We start from the raw sequence: 23495 nt of genomic DNA on the forward strand, positions 1-23495 counted from the left end.
TCCGGTAACATAAAGTTTATGTGGGTCACTGTCAGAGTAATTTGCAGGTTATCTGTTACTTTTTAGGTCTGCCACAAGTGAGGGTCTACATTGGCACGTCCAGCAGTGAAGGAGTGAATGACATGAGCGCTTGACAGACAACACAGATGGGACCCACCCTCAACCAAATAAGGCCAGGAAGAATGTAAAAGCAAGTGTGCTAAGAATAAACCTGAACATCAATGGATAATGTTACAAGACACTCCGAGACCTGTCCCCTGCAAAGTGCAGTTATTATGAGACAAGCTGCAGGGCCTTGACTGGCTCTAATCAGTTCCTTTGCTTTTTTTTGCTGTCTCAGATTTTCAGTTCTTCTTAGAGTCGAATACCTAATATTATTAGGGATCCTCAGAAGAACTGTAAAACTTTTCAAGTAGTGACCTGGAAACACTAAGTTTGATCCTACGACTTTCTACCTTTAGCCTTCAGGAGGGGACGCTGACATTAATCTAGCTCCAGGCAGCATAAAAGAGGAAGGAACTGAGTTACCAAACACAGAATCCTAAAAACTCTAAATTGTGCGTCTCCACACCTGAAGACTTATGACCTGTTACTGCCATTGATTCCTTAACGTCCAATCAACGCTATGACGGAAAGCACAGCTGAAGGTAATTCAAGTATTTTTAAGATGCAATGAGTTAGTATTGATTATCAATGATGAAGTTAATGTCACGTTAAGTATGCCGATAATTAACTGTGTCATTCGAGACAATACCTCGAATTCTCGTTTTGCTCTGTTGCTCTAATGAGGGAACACTGTTTTTGTTTGTTGTGATATCTGTCAATTAATATATCTAGTTTTAGATATTTATTAGTTATTACTAATAAGATTTATGTTCAGGTTTTTTTTATTTTACATTTATTGAGTGCTGAAAAATAAAATTTCTTGTCACTCTATAAATAACTGGAAATGTGAAGCCTTCTACAGATAATCTCTGACCATCTTCTGATGTGACATAAGAACAACATCTAATGCATACGTCAGCTCCTTGTACTTTTAAGCAGTTAGAATGAATATGTATATCTGTGACAGGGTCATTCCTTTTTATTATTCCATTTTTTTTTTCATTTCTTTTTTTTTATATGCTTTCTTTTTTTCCTCCCCTTTTTCCAAGTGACCTAACATATTTTTCATGTCGACATAGCCATATGAGGTCTTGTTTTTTTGCAGGACAAGGTTTTTTTAATGACACCAGTCACATTCACAGATAATATACTGAAAAGCAGGGGAAAAATATGGTAATATGGTGAAAAAGACACATTTCCGCTCTTGTTTTTTTTTTAAGACGTTTATTCTGAAGCAAAAATAACCTTGCAATACGATCTTCAAGATCATAAGGATTCTAATAATTTAGATTCTTTTACATTTAATATTTTATTGTATTTAAAAAATTCTCTTATTTTATGAAGCTGAAAACTGTGTAGTTTGTGTTTTTTTTTTTTTTTTTCCCACAGCAAGTTATAATTTTTATTGGTACAAGTTTGGGGTCATGTACATTTTTTATTACTTTTTATTCAATCTATTTCTGCAGGCAAGTTGCCAAAAAAAAGCAATTTGGTTGTTTGATTTTTATTTTTTTATTTGTATTGTTTTATTTTCAGAATGGAAAAAAGAAGGTGATAACTTTCAAAACTTTTGTAGCTGTTTTTGTTCCATTTTTATAGGTCCTAAAGTGAGCTTGAATCTGAAATCTTTTATTATGCACATACAATATACTGCAATACCTTAGTATTCCAGTATACTGCCAGTTTACCTATATGAAATGGAGCCAAGCCATTGGCTATGCTTTATATGAGAATAAAGATGGCAGCAATAGTGGCCTTGACCAGGCTCCTGGCTGTCATAGTAACACAACAACATACTGTCATTGAGTTGCAAGGGGTCAAGATTGGAGAGAATTGGCAGCTACCCTCCTGTCCCCAGTATTTATACACTTATATGCAGCTGCCATTGATTGATAGCCACATCTGAGTGGTTAAACAACAGCTACTGTATTTATCTCTAACTGCTGTTGCTAAAGGGAGGTGCCAGCTAAAGAGCCATTGTCCTGCCCTACCACATGCACCTTATATCAAGTAGAGCTGGTTGCTCAAAGAGGTTTTGATATAGTACATTTGCACGCTAGTGATCAATGAGTTATAATGGTTATATATATATACATACTAGCTGAAGAGCCCAGCGTTGCCTGGGCATAGTAAATATCTGTGGTTAGTTATAGCACGTCACTTCTCTTATTTTCCCATCACGTCTCTCATTTTCCCAATCACATCTCTCATTTTCTCCCTTACACCTCTCATTTTCCCTCTCCCTCTTCTTATTTCCCACTCACTCCTCTCATTCCCCCCTAACACTTGTAATTTCAACCTCACATCTGTCATTTTCCAATCACTCCACTATTTTCCCTCACTCCTCTCATTTTGCACTCACACTTTTTCATTTTCACCTCACACCCCTCATTTTCACCTCACACCTCTCATTTTCCCCTCAGTATATACATGTTTGTCATCTCCCTTATATATATAGTATACACCTGTATGTCTTCTCCTGTATATAGTATATACCTGTATGTCATCTCCCCTCTAAATAGTATATACCTGCTGTATGTCATCTCCTCCTGTATATAGTATATACCTGTATGTCATCTCTTCTGTATATACTATATACCTGTATGTCATCTCCTCCTATATATAGCATATACCTGTATGTCATCTCCTGTATATAGTATAAACCTGTATGTCATCTCCCCTGCATATAGTATATACCTGCTGTATGTCATCTCCTCCTCTATATACCTATGTTCCATCTCCTCTTTTATATATTATATAACTTTGTCATCTCCTCCTGTATATAGTATATACATGTGTCATCTCCTCCTGTATATAGTATATACCTGTAAGTCATCTCCTCCTGTATATAGTATATACCTGTGTGTCATCTGCTCCTGTATATAATATACTAGATTGTGGCCCAATTCTAACGCATCGGGTATTCTAGAATATGCATGTCCCCGTAGTATATGGACAATGATGATTCCAGAATTCGCGGCAGACTGTGCCCGTCGCTGATTGGTCGAGGCAACCTACGTCCTTTATGACATCATCGTCGCTGTGCTCGTCGCCTGGCGGCCTCGACCAGATCAGAGAGGCGGGATTTCCAGGACAGACAGACAGACAGAAAGACAGACAGACAGACAGACAGACGGAAAAACCCTTAGACAATTATATATATAGATCAGACGCGGGATATCTACATCCTTTATGACATCATGCCAAATAAACCTGCTCACAACCGGTTCTTACTGTATTTGTGTTTTTTTTTAAATGTATGTGGTTTAATGTATCTTTGTAATAAAGTTGTGTACCATTTTTAAACACTCCCTGTTTTCCTCCTGTTTTGTGTACATCTCCTGTATATAGTATATACCTGTAAGTCATCTCCTCCTGTATATAGTATATACCTGTGTGTCATCTCCTCCTGTATATAGTATATACCTGTATGTAATCTCCTCCTCTATATAAAGTATATACCTGTAAGTCATCTCCTCTTATATATAGTATATACCTATATTTCATCTCCTCCTGTATATAGTATATACCTGTATGTCATCTCCTCTTATATATAGTATATACCTGTATGTCATCTCATGTATATAGTATATACCTGTAAGTCATCTCCTCCTGTATATAGTATATACCTGTGTGTCATCTCCCCTGTATATAGTATATATGTGTGTGTCATCTCCCCTGTATATAGTATATATCTGTGTGTCATCTCCCCTGTATATAGTATGTACCTGTATGTCATCTCCCCTGTATATAGTATATACCTGTGTGTCATCTCCCCTGTAAATAGTATGTACCTGTATGTCATCTCCCCTGTATATAGTATATACAAATGTGTCATCTCCTCCTGTATATAGTATATACCTGTGTGTCATCTCTTCCTGCATATAGTATATACCTATGTGTCATCTCCCCTGTATATAGTATATACCTGTGTGTCATCTCCTCTGTATATAGTATGTACCTGTATGTCATTTCCCCTGAATATAGTATATACCAGTGTGTCATCTCCTCCTGTATATAGTATATACCTGTATGTCATCTCCTCCTTTATATAGTATATACCTGTGTGTCATCTCCTCCTGTATATAGTATATACCTGTGTGTCATCTCCTCCTGTATATAGTATATATCTGTGTGTCATCTCCCCTGTATATAGTATATATCTGTATGTCATCTCCTCCTGTATTAGACCGCGTTCACATGTTATTTGGTCAGTATTTTTACCTCAGTATTTGTAAGCTAAATTGGCAGCCTGATAAATCCCCAGCCAACAGGAAGCCCCCCCTTGCAGTATATATTAGCTCACACATACACATAATAGACAGGTCATGTGACTGACAGTTGCCGTATTTCCTATATGGTACATTTGTTGCTCTTGTAGTTTGCTTATTAATCAGATTTTTATTTTTGAAGGATAATACCAGACTTGTGTGTGTTTTAGGGCGAGTTTCATGTGTCAAGTTGTGTGTGTTGAGTTGCATGTGGCGACATGCATGTAGCGACTTTTGTGAGATGAGTTTTGTGTGGCGACATGCGTGTAGCAAGTTTTTGTGTGTCGAGTTGCATGCGACAGGTTACTGTAGCATATTGTGTGCAGCAAGTTTTGCGCATGGCGAGTTTTGCGCGTGGCAGTTTTATGTGTGGTGCATTTTGAGTACGTGCAAGTTTTGTGTGAGGCAACTTTTGCATGTGTTGCAACTTTTGTGCATGTGGCAATTTTTCCATGTGTGCAAGTTTTGTGTGTGGCGAGTTTTTCATGAGGTGAGTTTTGCACGTGTGGCGAGTTTTGCGTGAGCCTAGTTTTGCATGTGGCGAGTTTTGCGCATGGCGAGTTTTGAGCGGCGACTTTTGTGTTTCGACTTTTATGTGGCGAGGTTGGTGTATGTGTGGTGAAATGTGTGCTGATGGTGGTATATGTGTTCAAGCACGTGGTAGTTTGTGGCGCATTTTGTGTGTGTGTTCATATCCCCGTGTGTTAGTGAGTATCCCATGTCGGGGCCCCACCTTAGCAACTGTACAGTATATACTCTTTGGCGCCATCGCTCTCACTCTTTAAGTCCCCCTTGTTCACATCTGGCAGCTGTCAATTCACCTCCAATTCTTTTCCTTTCACTTTTTCCCCATTATGTAGATAGGGGCAAAATTGTTTGGTGAACTGGAACGCGCGGGGTTAAAATTTTGCGTCACAACATAGCCTATGACGCTCTCGGGGTCCAGACGTGTGACTGTGCAAAATTTTGTGGCTGTAGCTGCGACGGTGCAGATGCCAATCCCGGACATACACACATACACAGATACAAACATTCAGCTTTATATATTAGATATATATCTACTATATAATTGTCTAAGGATCACTTCCGTCTGTCTGTCCCGGAAATCCTGCGTCGCTGATTGGTCGCGGACGTGTTTATTGTTGTGTATAGTAAATTTTGGATGATACAAAATTTCAAGTAATTGGTTAAAATAAATTATCATAAATCCACAGAATAACTTATTGATGGGAGGAAGTGCGACTCCTGAGACCCACACATTATAATGGAGTGTCGGTGCTCGTGCTTAACATTAGCGCTATTCATTTCCATATGTGGCTGCTGAGCGCTGCCCTCTGCTTTGCCTGGTGGCCCCATAATAAATGAATGGAGCAGAGGTCGGGCGTCCCATTTTGTAATGGGGATAAATGTTCCCTGTCTGTGAATGCAAATTCTCTAAACCATTTTTAACAATGCTCTTTGTATGATTTCTAAATAACAGATGAAATGAGCATCGGTGTGTCCAAAAGATGCGGCATTAGTTTACTAATCATTTATAAGATTTCCATCTAAAACAGAAGGACAGACATACAGTAATGAAACAAATATCACAGTTGCAGCAATAATCTCCTGTTTATAGTCTCTGTCCTGATTTATTATTTAGGTTTTTTAAGTCGCTTTCCTTTTTTGTCTTGTGGTATTAGTTGTTGCCAAAAGTTGCAATTTGACATCAAAAGTCGCAAAAAATACGACAAATTGCTTGCATGTTTGAAAATACACTAGGGGGACTGGAGTGAAATTGTGCCAAATTTTATCATTTTTAAAAAAAGTTACACTTGATTAATCAGGTGAAGACATCTGGAATCACTAAACTCTGCCCACAAACTGGAAAAACAAACAGGTGCATGACCTTATCATCTCCCGCCTTGACTACTGCAACCCCGTACTCTCTGGCCTCCCCTCTAGCACTCTGGCACCACGCCAATCCATCCTACACTCTGCTGCTCAAATAATCTACCTGTCTCCCTGCTATTCCCCAGCCTCTCCACTATGCCAAGCCCTTCACTAGTTCCCTATCTCCCAGAGACTCCAGTTCAAAACCCTTACAATGACATACAAAGCCATCCACAACCTGTCTCCTCCATACCTCTGTGACATGGTCTCCCAGTACTTACCTACATGCAACCTTCAATCCTCTCAAGATCTCCTCCTCTGCTTCCCTCTCATCTCTTCTTCCCACAACCGCATTCAAGACTTCTCCCGTGCTTCCCCCATACTCTGGAACTCTCTACCACAACGCATCAGACTCTCGCCTACCATAGAAACCTTCAAAAAGAACCTGACGACTCACATCTTCCAACAAGCCTACAGCCTGCAGTGATCCTCAACCTACTGAACTGCCACACAACCAGCACTACCCTCTCCTAGTGTAACCTCGCTCATCCCCTGCAGATTGTGAGTCTTCGCGGGCAGGGTCCTCCCTCCTTATGTACTTGTATGCCTTGTTTTTTACCCATGTTTAATTGTATTTGTCTATATTTGCCCCCTTTTCACATGTAAAGCGCCATTGAATAAATGGCGCTATAAAAATGTATAATAATAATAATAATAATAATAAATGGTGAGCGCATATGAAATAGACATAAAAAATACTTAAATAGAATAATGAAGTGTTTGCAAACAAACAGGCACAAAACGCACAAAGCTAGACAAAAAAACTGGTGCATAGGCAATGATGAATTGATCTTGGGTGGGATAATTGATTCACAAGTCTCCAGTCTATGGGCAAGTCAGCAATTTTTGACTGCTGGACAGGAGACTTGAAAATTTCCATACCTTTTGGGATTCCCGACTCTTCTTATTATTGATAGCAAAAGACTGACTTGCGCATCCAAGCTAGCGTGAATAGGTGTAAACTAGGAGCAGCTACTTCCATATACAATGTACTAAAAAAGTTGCCCTCTATCGTACTAAAGCATGTCAATGTGAAATATGTGAAAGATGAATAGCAATATGGCTTCCGAATACTAGAAAAAAATGAGACTCTTTTCACATAATTTGCCAAGTCATGCTTGCCCATCAACCAACGTCAAGGTGGTCTCAAAAATCTATGGGTCCCTATCAATTTGGATAACTCTCTTAGTCCATCAGACAGTTCAGTCATTTTTGACTGCTGGACGGGAGACCTAAAAAATTTCATACATCTTGGGATTTCCGACTCTTCTTCTTATTGGCCAGCCTGACTAATCAAAGTTAGAACCAGGAATGCCAGGAGGCAAGGAGAATATCAGGTCTCCCATCAAGCAGTCTAAGATTACTAACCTTGTTGATGTGCCAGAATCCTGCAAAAATATTCTCCTATATCTAGTGGCCCCTGCAACTGAATATAAAGATGATTTTTGCTGAAAAAAATCCCTTACCCAAACACGAAGACCAATTTTAATGTGATCATATAGAGGTTTTTAATAGTTCTCAAGACAATATACAGTTAGGGCCAGAAATATTTGGACAGTGACACAAGTTTTGTTATTTTAGCTGTTTACAAAAACATGTTCAGAAATACAATTATATATATAATATGGGCTGAAAGTGCACACTCCCAGCTGCAATATGATAGTTTCCACATCCAAATCGGAGAAAGGGTTTAGGAATCATAGCTCTGTAATGCATAGCGTCCTCTTTTTCAAGGGACCAAAAGTAATTGGACAATGGACTCTAAGGGCTGCAATTAACTCTGAAGGCGTCTCCCTCGTTAACCTGTAATCAATGAAGTAGTTAAAAGGTCAGGGGTGGATTCCAGGTGTGTGGTTTTGCATTTGGAAGCTGTTGCTGTGAGCAGACAACATGCGGTCAAAGGAACTCTCAATTGAGGTGAAGCAGAACATCCTGAGGCTGAAAAAAAAGAAAAAATCCATCAGAGAGATAGCAGACATGCTTGGAGTAGCAAAATCAACAGTTGGGTACATTCTGAGAAAAAAGGAATTGACTGGTGAGCTTGGGAACTCAAAAAGGCCTGGGCGTCCACCGATGACAACAGTGGTGGATGATCGCCGCATACTTAATTTGGTGAAGAAGAACCCGTTCACAACATCAACTGAAGTCCAGAACACTCTCAGTGAAGTAGGTGTATCTGTCTCTAAGTCAACAGTAAAGAGAAGACTCCATGACAGTAAATACAAAGGGTTCACATTTAGATGCAAACCATTCATCAATACCAAAAATAGACAGGCCAGAGTTAAATTTGCAGAAAAACACCTCAAGAAGCCAGCTCAGTTCTGGAAAAGTATTCTATGGACAGATGAGACAAAGATCAACCTGTACCAGAATGATGGGAAGAAAAAAGTTTGGAGAAGAAAGGGAACGGCACATGATCCAAGGCACACCACATCCTCTGTAAAACATGGTGGAGGCAACGTGATGGCATGGGCATGCATGGCTTTCAATGGCACTGGGTCACTTGTGTTTATTGATGACATAAGAGCAGACAAGAGTAGCCGGATGAATTCTGAAGTGTACCGGGATATACTTTCAGCCCAGATTCAGCCAAATGCTGCAAAGTTGATTGGACGGCGCTTCATAGTACAGATGGACAATGACCCCAAGCATACATCCAAAGCTACCCAGGAGTTCATGAGTGCCAAAAAGTGGAACATTCTGCAATGGCCAAGTCAATCTCCAGATCTAAACCCAATTTAGCATGCATTTCACTTGCTCAAATCCAGACTTAAGACGGAAAGACCCACAAACAAGCAAGACCTGAAGGCTGCGGCTGTAAAGGCCTGGCAAAGCATTAAGAAGAAGGAAACCCAGCGTTTGGTGATGTCCATGGGTTCCAGACTTAAGGCAGTGATTGCCTCCAAAGGATTTGCAACAAAATATTGAAAATAAAAATATTTTGTTTGGGTTATGTTTATTTGTCCAATTACTTTTGACCTCCTAAAATGTGGAGTGTTTGTAAAGAAATGTGTACAATTCCTACATTTTCTATCAGATATTTTTGTTCAACCCTTCAAATTAAACGTTACAATCTGCACTTGAATTCTGTTGTAGAGGTTTCATTTCAAATCCAATGTGGTGGCATGCAGAGCCCAACTCGCGAAAATTGTGTCACTGTCCAAATATTTCTGGCCCTAACTGTAGATGATAGCAGTAAAGTTGTACATATTGACTCACGGAAAAAAACATTCTCTTGTCCTTTCCATCCACCCAGGAAAACCATGGTTTTCCAACTACAAGTCATCTGCTGAGTTTGCTCCACAGATACTTTTCAATTTTCGCAATTTCAGCGTCATCCATCCTAAATAAAATAGTTTCACAAAACAGTACTAGTGTACAACACATTAAAAGTATATCTTTTGTTCCCAAACTGTAATAATGATCTCTTTGTGCCCCCAATACATTAATAGTGCTTTATTAGATCTCCAGACTGTAATATTGCCCACCACTGCATCCACTAGCAAAGTAATAATGACCCCGAAAAAATATTACTTCCCAATGTGTGTACCCTACGTAGTAATCATCCCTCACTTTTTCCCCTACACAGTAATTAGACTGTGAATGCCCCCTTATAAAATAATAATGCACCTTAAGTAACCCATTTACAAGAAGTAATGCTCCAAGTACCCCTTAGTATCCCATTAGCATGTGTCTTTAAGGCTAAGGCTAAAAATGCCCTTTCAACAAATGATGATGCCTCCTGATTTCTCCTTACGCTCTGTGTGCCACTTTAACAAGTAATAATGCCCCCTCCCAAAAAAATAAAAGAAATAATGCCCACTGTAACTTTAACAGCTAATAATTCCTCAGATGGGCCCCAAAAAGTAATAAAGCCCCCCCCCCTCAATCTTCAGCATACTCTTGCTAGTGGACCCCACAGTGCAACTCTACTGTATTTATGTCACATCTATTTATCTTTCAACCATTACTTTTTTCCCTTTTTTGTTGTCGTTTTTCTTAATTCTTTCAACCTGCTTTCTTAATTTCTTAGTTTTTCAATTCCTTTCTTAGAAATGCAATCAACAAGCATCACTAAAATGACTTTGGATGTGGCTGCCTGAAAACAGATTAAGCATGTTCAATAGCCACTTAACAAACCAAGCAAAATAAAAAAACAATTATTGTAAAATACGACTACAATTTTTTAAATTCATTTTTATTACACGTTTTTGGGGGTTCAATTAACAAGAGAAAGATGTCTTTTGAACACTGTTTATATTTTAGTTTAATCACTTGTTATTGCCTTTCTCCAAATTAATGCAATAAGGCCAATACTAAACTGATGTGTTGCTTTTAGGTTTTACAACTTTTACATAAAAAAAAAAAAACATTTATTTTGCAGTTGCCATTTTTTATGTCAGGTTAAGTTTTATATTTCAGGTGTAGTTTTTACTGCTACCTTTTTTTGGAACACGTTTTTTTTATCATATTTTATTTCATTTTATGTCAGGCTGTACTTTAATTATTACTGTTAAGAAGCACATGCAACTTTTGATCAATTTAAAAAAAAAAGTGAATTGAGAAATAGCAAATCTGGCATTATTTTTGCAGCATTCAACATTCAAGATAAATAATTTTATAGTTTTACAGTACGGGTTGTTATGGACTTGAAAATACAAAATATATGTCTTTTTTACGGTTATGTTTATTTGATCTCCCTCTGTCAAACTCTTTGTGCTGCTGTCACTATTGACAGTGGCAAATGAGGTGTTGAACTGCTGCAATCAGTCGGAACACGAATCATAGCATTTATAGCAACTGTTTGGTGGTGTATATCAGCTAATTGCTCAGGTACAGAAGCTGTACCATGCGATCAGCATGCCACAAATAGCAATCATGGGGCACAATATGACACAAATACATATGTCAAGAAGCATTGAATAGACTACCCCTTCTCAATCATCATGTTTGGCCCCATTAAAATAAAAACGCTTATACTAACCTCCCATTCAAGGGGTGTCGGCACGCACATTCCCGGGGTTCAAGGTGAGGTTGTTATGTCACGTGAGCTCTGTGCCCAACCAGCACTGGTGTCACTGACCATGCCTTTCGACAAATTGAACATCAAGTGGAATTCACAGAGCAACTGCAGCCCTGGCTTCCTGTTGATGTTCAATATGTCCAAAGGTGGGAATAGTGACGCCGGCGTTCATTGGGTGCGTGGCTTGGGTGATGTAACCACCTGATATGAACACCAAGAACGCGAGTGCTGACACCAGAGGTGAGTATGGGTGTTTTAATATTAACAGGGCCAAACACGAGGAATGATAAGGGGATTCCCAAATAGTGGACAACCTCTTTAAAAAATGCCAAGTTCACCCTATTATTATTAGTGAGGGAATTTTTAAATATTTGGTTCGGATTACGAACGCCATATTTGCAATATTCACCGAACATAGCCAAATGCCATTGGAGTGAATGGGAATACAGACAAATATGTTTGGAAATTATTGTCAAACATAAATTCGGTGCAAATAGGGTACCAATATGGCAAAAATATGGCAAATTCGGATACGGCGATCGTTTTCCGAACACATTCGCTCTTATCTATCTATTATCATTTGTCACCTTTTTCATGAGAATGTAAATAAGTACAATACACTTTAATAATATATATATATAATATATATATGTGTATATATATATACAGTGGGGCAAAAAAGTATTTAGTCAGTCAGCAATAGTGCAAGTTCCACCACTTAAAAAGATGAGAGGCGTCTGTAATTTACATCATAGGTAGACCTCAACTATGGGAGACAAACTGAGAAAAAAAAATCCAGAAAATCACATTGTCTGTTTTTTTATCATTTTTTTTGCATATTATGGTGGAAAATAAGTATTTGGTCAGAAACAAACAATCCAGATTTCTGGCTCTCACAGACCTGTAACTTCTTCTTTAAGAGTCTCCTCTTTCCTCCACTCATTACCTGTAGTAATGGCACCTGTTTAAACTTGTTATCAGTATAAAAAGACACCTGTGCACACCCTCAAACAGTCTGACTCCAAACTCCACTATGGTGAAGACCAAAGAGCTGTCAAAGGACACCAGAAACAAAATTGTAGCCCTGCACCAGGCTGGGAAGACTGAATCTGCAATAGCCAACCAGCTTGGAGTGAAGAAATCAACAGTGGGAGCAATAATTAGAAAATGGAAGACATACAAGACCAATGATAATCTCCCTCGATCTGGGGCTCCACGCAAAATCCCACCCCGTGGGGTCAGAATGATCACAAGAACGGTGAGCAAAAATCCCAGAACCACGCGGGGGGACCTAGTGAATGAACTGCAGAGAGCTGGGACCAATGTAACAAGGCCTACCATAAGTAACACACTACGCCACCATGGACTCAGATCCTGCAGTGCCAGACGTGTCCCACTGCTTAAGCCAGTACATGTCCAGGCCCGTCTGAAGTTTGCTAGAGAGCATTTGGATGATCCAGAGGAGTTTTGGGAGAATGTCCTATGGTCTGATGAAACCAAACTGGAACTGTTTGGTAGAAACACAACTTGTCGTGTTTGGAGGAAAAAGAATACTGAGTTGCATCCATCAAACACCATACCTACTGCAAAGCATGGTGGTGGAAACATCATGCTTTGGGGCTGTTTCTCTGCAAAGGGGCCAGGACAACTGATCCGGGTACATGAAAGAATGAATGGGGCCATGTATCGTGAGATTTTGAGTGCAAACCTCCTTCCATCAGCAAGGGCATTGAAGATGAAACGTGGCTGGGTCTTTCAACATGACAATGATCCAAAGCACACCGCCAGGGCAACGAAGGAGTGGCTTCGTAAGAAGCATTTCAAGGTCCTGGAGTGGCCTAGCCAGTCTCCAGATCTCAACCCTATAGAAAACCTTTGGAGTTAGTTGAAAGTCCGTGTTGCCAAGCGAAAAGCCAAAAACATCACTGCTCTAGAGAAGATCTGCATGGAGGAATGGGCCAACATACCAACAACAGTGTGTGGCAACCTTGTGAAGACTTACAGAAAACGTTTGACCTCTGTCATTGCCAACAAAGGATATATTACAAAGTATTGAGATGAAATTTTGTTTCTGACCAAATACTTATTTTCCACCATAATATGCAAATAAAATGTTAAAAAAACAGACAATGTGATTTTCTGGATTTTTTTTTCTCAGTTTGTCTCCCATAGTTGAGGTCTAACTATGATGTAAATTACAGACGCCTCTCATCTTTTTAAGTGGTGGAACTTGCACTATTGCTGACTGACTAAATACTTTTTTGCCCCACTGTATATATATATATATACATTGCTCAAAAAAATAAAGGGAGCACTAAAATTCCACATCCTAGATATCTCTGAATGAAATATTCCAGTTGCAAATGTTTATTCATTGCATAGTGGAATGTGTCCAGAACAATAAAACATAACAATTATCAATGTAAATCAAAATGAATATCCCATGGAGGTCTGGATTTGGAATGATACAAAAAATCAAAGTGTAAAATCAAGTTACAGGCTGATCCAACTTCAGTGTAAATGCCTCATGACAAGGAAAATATGCTTAGTATTGTGTGTGACCTCCATGTGCCTGTATGACCTCCCTACTGTACAATGCCTGGGCATGCTCCTGATGAGGTGGCGGATGGTCTCCAGAGGGATCTCCTCCCAGACCTGGACTAAAGCAATAGCCAACTCCTTGACAGTTTGTGGTGCAACGTGACATTGGAGGATGGAGCGAGACATGATGTCCTAGATGTGCTCAATCGGATTCAGGTCTGGGGAATGGGCGGGCCGGTTCATAGCTTCAAACCCTTCATCTTGCAGGAACTGCTAACACACTCCAGCCACATGAGGTCTGGCAATGTTCTGCATTAGGAGGAACCCAGGGCCAACCGCCCCAGCATATAGTCTCACAAGCGGTCTGAGGATGTCATCTTGGTAACTAATGGCAGTAAGTCTACCTCTGGTGAGCACATGGAGGGCTGTGCGGCCCTCCAAAGAAATGCCACCTCACACCATTACTGACCCACTGCCAAACCGGTCATGCTGAAGGATGTTGCAGGCAGCAGATTGTGCTCCACAGCATCTCCAGACTCTGTCACGTCTGTCACAACTGCTCAGTGTGAATTTGTCAATCCTGGTGTTCTGTGGCAAATGCCTAGCATCCTGCACAGTGTTGGGCTGTGAGCACAACCCCCATCTGTGGACATCAGGCACTCAGACCATCCTCATGGAGTCAGTTTCTAATTGTTTCTACAGACACATGCACATTTGTGGCCTGCTGGAGGTCATTTTGCAGGGCACTGGCAGTGCTCCTCCTATTTCTCCTTGCACAAATGTGGAGGTAGCAGTCCTGCTGCTGGGTTGTTGCCCTCCTATGGCCCCCTCCATGTCTCCTGGTGTACTGACATGTCTCCTGGTAGTGCCTCCAGCCTCTGGACACTACGCTGACAGACACAGCAAACCTTCTTGCCACAGCTTGCATTGATGTGCCATCCTGGATGAGCTGCACTACCTGAGTCACTTGTGTGGGTTGTAGAGTCCATCTCATGTTACCACGAGTGTGAAAGCACAACCAACTTTCAAAAGTGACCAAAACATCAGCCAGGAAGCATTGGTACTGAGATGTGGTCTGTGGTCCCCACCTGCAGAACCACTCCTTTATTGAGGGTGTCTTGATAATTTCCAATAATTTCCATCTTTTGTCTATTCCATTTGCACAACAGCATGTGAAATTGATTGTCAGTGTTGCTTCCTAAGTGGATGGTTTGATTTCACAGAAGTTTCATTTACTTGGAGTTATATTCTGTTGTTTAAGTGTTCCCTTTATTTTTTGAGCAGTGTATATATATATATATATATATATATATATATATATATATACATTGTAAAAAGGAATATGTAGTCAGAATATGACCTATGGTTTAGTGCTATAATGCAGATTTTTCTGACATGCATATTTTTACATTTGGCCATATTTTTCATATTATGATTTTTATTAAAAAGTAAAATTAGTTATCTTGTCAATTTCACAATGCATTTAACATAAAAGCCTAAATAAAACTATAGGTAATTTTCTGATGACATTTTCCCATTATGTTCGTAGTAACATGCAAGCTTGATTGTTAGATCTGATCAAAGGAAACAATTGCTCTTAATTCCAAGACTGAAGTCCCCAATTTCATCTCCACTTACTATCTACAGAAATCACATGGTATTTAAAAAAAGCATGTGCAGCCACCTTTCTCATGTTAAGGCCAGTCTCACACATCCAGATAATTCCAGTACTGGAGAAAACGGTACCGGAGTTATCCGTGTCCGTGTGTCCGTGTGCTTACGTAGGCCATCCGTGTGGGATCCATGTGATGTCTGTGAGTATGTTTTTAGGGTCCGTGTGCTCTCTGTGTGCTGTACGTGTGCTGTACGTGTGTCCATGTCCATGTATTGCAACAATTTTTACAATTTTAACCCTATGACAGGAAAAATGCACACGGACGGCACACGGACAGCATCCGTGTGCGGTACGTGTTTACACGGATCCATTGACTTTAATGGGTCCGTGTGATCCGTGCGCTCCCACGAACACTGACATGTCTCCGTGTTTTGCAAACGGACACACGGTCCGTGAAAACACGCTGACATGTGCAGAGACACATTTATTTTAATGTGTCTACGTGAGTCAGTGTCTCTGGGACATGAGGAAACTGTCACCTCATGTACCGGAGCCACTGACATGTGAACCGGCCAAATAGGGGTCCGAGGACATTCCATTAGGGTTGATAAATCAATCTCTGTGCATTTATTATTATGCGTGTTTATAAGGGTACCTTAGCCATAAAAGTACAGAAAACATCACAATAACATCCCACAGTCAATTTTAGAGCAAAGAAGTGAATAAAAGTTGCATTTCAAAATACTGAAATGCTTTATAAACGCATTGTTATATGTAAATTTGAAATGAGCTCTAAGCGGTCCTAAAAGCCTTCCTTGCTGACAAAATGATTATAAGCAAAATACATAGAAAAGAGGAATGTGTCTGTTGTATGGAGTTTAATATTTATGGAATATTGACAGATGTATAGTGTAATGGCTCCACATTCTGATAATGATGTGAGCTGACTTAATCATTCGATATATGGGATGGTTGTGTCATATCACAAAATTTGCTTATATTGCACAAAAATGCAGATCATAACTAGTATATTACAAATAAAGGACTTGCTGAATACTGTAAACATACAGCCTTCCCCCTTCCTCTGTTCTTGAGTAATGGCTATGGTAGTCTTTTCTTTGTACAACCACACCTTAGGAGCAAGGGGGAACCCTTTCAAAGCACTTACTGTAGGGGGCATTTCAGAGTTAACCTCTTAACAGCCACCAAAATGCATTAAAACAATGGTCTTTAACAGGCCTTATTCCCTCATCGCCATTTTAAAATGGCAATTGGGAATAAGAGAATAGTACCCCGCTCTGGCCTTATTTCCCATAGGTGACAGCTGTACATGACATAATCACTTATACTGCACAGTGAACCGTGCAAAAATTATAAAATAACTATTCTTGCACTGCTGTCTATTTGTTCATTTTGCCTCCCAAAAATTGGAATAAGACTTGGCTCATATTTATCCTGTGCTATAAGCTGAGCACTTACATCATGGTTTCCGTGTAAGTTCCCAAATTTGCGATTCACACAAAACCTCCTATGGAACCGCTCACTTATGAGGCACATAGTGTCACTTTGGACTTATTTTAGATGTCTGTTTAGTGCACAAGTTTGCATGACCAGAGTTTTGTGCACGCCTAAAAAGCACCAGAGTCCAAAGTGTCTACATCTGCCTCATTATAATGAGTGGTTCTGTTTGGGGATTTGAATTGCATTTTTGTGTAATTTACATGGAAACTCCAGTGTAAGTGCTCAGCGAAAAGCATAAGGATGTGATCCCAGCCTTATTCTGGAAGCAGTCAAAAATGTGACAGTATGTACACTAAAATGCTACCAATAAACACCCTAACATATCCAACACAAAACCAGCCCCCATTTAGGTCAACCATCTATCACTGGAAATAAAGGGCTTCCCACGTCACTGGTAGAACAAAGACTCTGGAAAGGGGAACATGTCTCCCACCCACTCACATAAAATCCAGTAAAACCTCAGTTCTCAAATCTGAATTCCCCATTTGTTCTGAGCCCAAGAGTGGTCTGGAGTGCATGTTACAAAATAGTCACTGCAGACATAGAGAAGTGCAATTTCTATAAAGGGGTCACTTTAGGGGTTTTTCTGCTTTTCTGTCACCTTTAGGGCTCCACAAATGTTGCCTGCAAACCATTCTAGCAAAATCTGTGCTCCAAAAGAAAATAGTGCTCCTTCCTTCTCAGCCCTGGTGTGTAACCAGTTTCGGATGACATACGAGTAATTTCCGCATTCAAGAGAAATTGCTCAGTAATTTGCGGGTTACAGTTTCACCTCCTAACTCTTGGAAATAACATTTTTTTTACCGGTATAATCTTTTATTTCCACATCCCCATGTTATAGAAACATGTGAGGCATCTGTGGGTTCAAAATATTTACTACACCCCCAAATGAAATCGTTAAGCAATGAAATTTCCAACATGGGGTCACTGGTGGGTGTATCTGCTGATCTGGCAACTCAGGAGTTCGGCTAATAGAGCCCACAATCTATTCAAATGGTATCTGCAATCTAAAAGCCAAGTAGTGCTCCTTCCCATGCAATACCTGCCATATGCTCAAACAGTAGTATACAACCACATATGGACCACATAGAGCTCTTTCTCATTTTAGTTCTGCCACGTGCCCAAACAGCAGTTTTTGAACACTTGTGGGGTAGTATTACGTTGGGGAGAAATTTTGCACCAACCTATGAGGTCTTTTTTGATTTCTCTTATTATTAGAGGTGAGCGAACCCGAACTTTAAAGTTTGGGGTTCGTACTAGACACCTAGTGTCTGGTGCTGGTCTCCAAACAGGGAGAGAGAGGGAGAGAGATAGATTTTCCAACTCCAAAGTTTATGCCCCCATTGATTTCTATGCGGTTCAGATTCAGGATTGAGTTTGCGTACAGTTCTAGTACTTGAACCAAACTTGGAATAAAGTTCAGTCAATCCAGAACTTCCACGTGTCCGCTCATTCCTAGCTATTATCAATTGTGAAAATTACAAATTTGGGTCTAAAGCAACATTTTAAAAATTTAATTTTTGTTTCACATCTAGATTTTAAAAATTGTTTGAGTCTAGTTTACAAAATTGGGTCACCTGTGTAGGTTCCTGCCGTTTTGGTACCTCAGGAGCTCTGAAAATGATGTGTGCAGTCTACTCCAGCCAAATTTGAAATACCAAATGTCAATACTTTCCTTCTGAGCCCTGCCGTGTGTTCACACAGTACTTTTTGACTACATGTGGTTATCTCGCTGCGCTCAGAAGAAAGTGTAGAACAAACTTTTTAATGCACTTTTTCATGTTTCCGTTTGCAAAAGTTTAACATTTGGGTATAAAGCAACATTTTCATGAAAAATACTGAAAAATTTCAATACGATGACCCAATGAATTCTGCGTAGTACCTGTAGGTTCAAAACACTCCACTATACCTCTGTATAAAATCATTGTGCAGTGTAGTTTCCAAAATGGGGTCACTTTTTTGGGTTCCCCTGTTTAGGCACCTTAGGGCCCTGCAAATGCAACATAGTGCCCAGGAATATAAAGAAAAAAAAATACATATGTGTCTATTTTTATTTTTCATTATTTTTATAGCCAAAACAAATCGGTAAAAGAGTGTTATATTGTGATCCCCCTCAAGTAGAAATTTTCTTTACAGTGTATATCAGACGGAAACAATGATTCGGACTGGCAGTGTCTTTTATTTTCCATTTTGCTTTATTTATTTATTTTTTAATCATACTTTGTTAATTTTTTAATTAATTTTATACACTCTGCCTGCCATAAGGTCTTAAAAAAACTAGGCGAGGGGGCATTTGGACGCATTAATACATTTGCTTCATTGCGGATTTCGTCTGTAAGGCCGGTTTCACACGTCAGTGGCTCCGGTACGTGAGGTGACAGTTTCCTCACGTACCGGAGCCACTGACACACGTAGACACATTAAAATCAATGCATCTGTGCAGATGTCATTGATTTTTTGCGGACCGTGTCTCCATGTGCCAAACACTGAGACATGTCAGTGTTCGTGGGAGCGCACGGATTACACAGACCCATTAAAGTCAATGGGTCCGTGTAAAACACGCACCGCACACGGACGTTGTCCGTGTGCAGTCCGTGTGCCGCGCAGGAGACAGCGCTACATTAAGCGCTGTCCCCCCCACTGGTGCTGAAGCCGCGATTCAGATCTTCCCTGCAGCAGCGTTTGCTGTAGAGAAGATATGAATAATTGTGTGTAAAATCAAGATCCAGGTCCCCATCCCCCTCCCACCCCCAGTGCGCCCCCCCCCCCCCCCGCTGTGATTAAAATACTCACCCGGCTCCCTCGCAGCATCCTGTCCCGGCCGCACCTTCTACTGTATGAGCGGTCACGTGGGGCCGCTCATTTACAGTAATGAATATGCGGCTCCATATCTTCTCTATAGCAAACGCTGCTGCAGGAAAGATATGAATGGGGCTTCAGCACCAGATGCAGGGGACAGCACTAAACTTTAGCGCTGTCTCTGGCACGGTGCGTTTGGTACCCAGTGGGCACACGGCCAGCACACGTGTGCCACACTGATGTGCCACAGAAACGCACCGGCACACGGACACGGATAATTCCTGTACTGATTTTTCCGGTACCGGAATTATCTGGACGTGTGAGACTGGCCTAACTTGCACTGGTATATTAGCCTCAGCTGCAGTAAAAAAATCAGTTTCTTCACTGCACAGCAGAGCTGTCTGGGTTCCCTAGGACAGGGGTGTCAAACTGCATTCCTCGAGGGCTGCAAACAGGTCATGTTTTCAGGATTTCCTTGTACTGCACAGGTGATAATTTAATCACCTACACAAATAATGAGTTTGTGATTAAATTATCACCTGTGCAGTACAAGGAAATCCTGAAAACATGACCTGTTTGCAGCCCTCGAGGAATGCAGTTTGACACCCCTGCCCTAGGATTCAGCAGCTCGTTTTCTCTCTCATCACTCACATCTCTGGGTCCAAACGAGGAAACAAGGAAGGTGCTTCCTAATCTGTATATGTTGCGATTATTTAGTGCTATATATGCAGAGATAGAAAAGGTAAACATGACCATAAATTATATCTACCATCTCGGTAGGCAGTCTAGCTATGTCTGACAGCCAACTTTCTGAACCCAGTTGTGGAATATGAGCATCAGCTCTAATATGAAGTGACAATTTAGAATTTCACTGCCAAACGAGGGATGGTCCAGATGTTTATTATTATTATTTTTATTATTATACTCACTTATAAAGTGACATTAATTGTTCGGCATTTTACAGACATCATTTAGACTATGAAAAAAAAGAAAAAAAAAACTCCAAAAACAACACCTTTATTTCATCACTATTGAAACCATTTTAACAGTGTAAAAACACAATAGAACCTGGCAAAGTCATCTGAGGCTTGGTTAGTGGAAGCTATCAAGTAATTCAAGCAGCCCAAACCTCTTTTATTAACCCCTTCATGACCTTGGACACACCCAGAATGTCATGGTTGGGAAGTGGGAACGTCGAGGTGATTTTGCATGCACAGAAACTGTCGGATGTTCAGCTAATATAATAACTGACAACCAGCTCTTAACTGTTAGCAGTGCCTGCACGACTCCCGAAAGTTTAACACTCTAAATGAATAAAATATCGATTATAGCATTTAGAAGGCAGGGAGAAGGAGGGGGCCACCTCTGCCCTCCGATTGGTTCCCCCGTGACATCATCGCAGACACCCGATCGATGCCATGGTGACTTGATGTCGCCATGATGACAATCGGGTCACCAGGTTTAGGCAAGCTAGTTAGACCATGCTAAGAGCATGGTCTAAAAAAAATGTAAAAATATTTTTTTTACAAAATTAATAATTATTTATATATATATTGTACCTTTAAATTTGTATTTTTATGTAAAAAAAAAATAAACAAAAAAGTACACATCAAGGAAAATAGAAAAAAATTGGAGTCCGGCTCAACAGGACTGGATTTCCTTTTCAAAAAATATATAGTGCATGCAGAGGAAAGATTTACATGGTTTAAATTTAAATTTTCTATTTTCATCGATGTGAGGGCAGGGCGAGGCCGAAGTCTGAGTCCCAGGTGGCTGAGCATAAAGCTACTGGGTAAGCTGGAATCAAGTTTCTAAAAAAGTACACGTTTCCCGCATTCGGAACAACCCATCACATAAAACTGAAACACTGCTTAACCTAAAAAAAGAGAAAAAAAAGAGAGCAAAAACAATGCTTTTTCATTATATCGCTGAATAAAATTAAATAAAAAAATGAATGTAACTAACAATTGTATTGCTGAAAATTGCATCAATCCTTGGTTTCTGGTTTCTGTTCATTCTATCTCCCAAAAATTTAAATACAAAAGTGATCAGAAAACGTTATATGAGCGGAAATGGTACCAATGTAGATGTCAAATTGTATGGCAAAAAAAAACCCTCACATGACTCTGTCGGCCGAAGTGTGGAAAAATTATAGCTCTCAAAAATAGTGATGCATACTGGTAGTGCAAAGGCTCAGGAAAAAAGGAAATGGCTCCTTGCTCCCCAAAGGAAATTCAGCAGATTCTGATCTCCCAAATCCAAATGCCTCCTCCCTTCTGAGCCCCATTGTGTCTAAACCACATGTTTGGCATTTCTATAGCGATAAGAGCCTGCCTAATTTACAGGTGTTTGCCTTCAAAAGCATGAGCTGCACATAACGTACTGGTGACTGCAACTTACTGGGGACTTCAATGTAAGGGCACCACACCGGCAGTTGCAATTTTCACTCAGCAACATCCACTGCTGCCTGTTTCCGGAAAACATCCATGGAGCCAAAATCATCACTACATCTGTAGATAAATCCCAAAGGGGTATCATTTCCAAAATGGGGTCACTTGAGGGGGATTCTGCTCTTCTAGCAATTAGGAGCTCTGGATATGGAGTATGCAAACGCTTCTACGAAAATCTGTGCTCCAGGAGGGAAATAGGGCTCCATTTCTCCCAAGTCTCGCTGTGTGGCTAAGTAGTACTGTACAGCCACATATGGGGTATTTCTACATTCAGAAGAAATTGCGGGACATTTTTTGGTGCCATTTTTGCCCATTTCACCTTCCTTGTGAAAATGTAAAATCTGGGGTTAAAACAAAATTTTGGTGGTAAAAATGTAATTATTTTTTCTTCACTGCCCAATTGAATAAAGTTTTGTGACACAAAGTTGGTGTCAGTATAATCACTGCACCTTGAATTCATTAAGAGGTGTAGATTGTAAAATGGAGTCACTTATGGGGGGTTCTGCAATTCACGTACCTCAGGGGCTCTATGAATGTAATAAAGCACCCTCAAACCATTCCAGCAAAAGATGAACTTCACATTTGGGGTATCTGCGTACTCGGGAGAAATTGCACAACACATTTTAGGATCCATTTTATCCTGATACCCTTGTGAAAATAAAAAATTGGGGCTTAAAAATATATTTTTGTGGGAAAAATATGATTTTTTTATTTTCACGGCACGTTATAAACTTCTGTGAAGCTCCTGGGGGTTCCAGGTGTTCACCACAAATCTAAATACATTCATTGAGGGGTCTAATTTCCAAAATTGGGTCATTTGTGGGTGGTTTCCACTGTTTAGGCACATCAGGGGCTCTGCAAATGCAACATCACATCCGCTAATGATTTCAGAATGTTTTGCATTGAAAAAATCAAAAGGCGCTCCTTCTTTTCTGAGCCTTACCGTGTGCCCAAATAGTAGCTGTCCTCAATATATTGGGTCTCAACGTTCTCTGGAGAAATTGCATAACAAATTGCATGGTTCATTTTCTCCTGTTACTCTTGTGAAAATAAAAAGTTTAGTGCTAAAGTAACATTTTTGTGAAAAAAGGTAAAATGATATTTTTTTCCTTTCACATTCCTTCAAATCTAATAAAGCACCTGAAGTGTTAATAAACTTCTTCTTGTGGTTCTGAGGCATTTGAGGGGTGCAGTTATTAGAATGGGGTCACTTTTTTAGTAATCTCTGTCATAGAGGC

General features: G+C 40.0%; 1 protein-coding gene across 25 annotated transcripts in view; it reads left to right on the plus strand.

The window, feature by feature from the left end:
* The first annotated feature begins 221 nt into the window (after positions 1 to 221).
* LOC138637428 (titin homolog) overlaps positions 222 to 23495 on the plus strand; it is a 1151517-nt gene continuing 1128243 nt past the window's right edge. For 22 of the 25 annotated variants that reach the window (XM_069726100.1, XM_069726106.1, XM_069726124.1 and 19 more), the window contains exon 1: positions 222 to 647. In XM_069726100.1, the coding sequence (XP_069582201.1) occupies positions 626 to 647 (22 nt within the window). In that variant the 5' untranslated portion in view covers positions 222 to 625. The remainder of the gene's footprint in view (positions 648 to 23495) is intronic. The other 3 variants (XM_069726109.1, XM_069726112.1, XM_069726116.1) reach the window with 1 other exon arrangement.

This window comes from Ranitomeya imitator, chromosome 5, assembly GCF_032444005.1.
Source record: "Ranitomeya imitator isolate aRanImi1 chromosome 5, aRanImi1.pri, whole genome shotgun sequence".
Taxonomy (NCBI): Eukaryota; Metazoa; Chordata; class Amphibia; order Anura; family Dendrobatidae; genus Ranitomeya; species Ranitomeya imitator.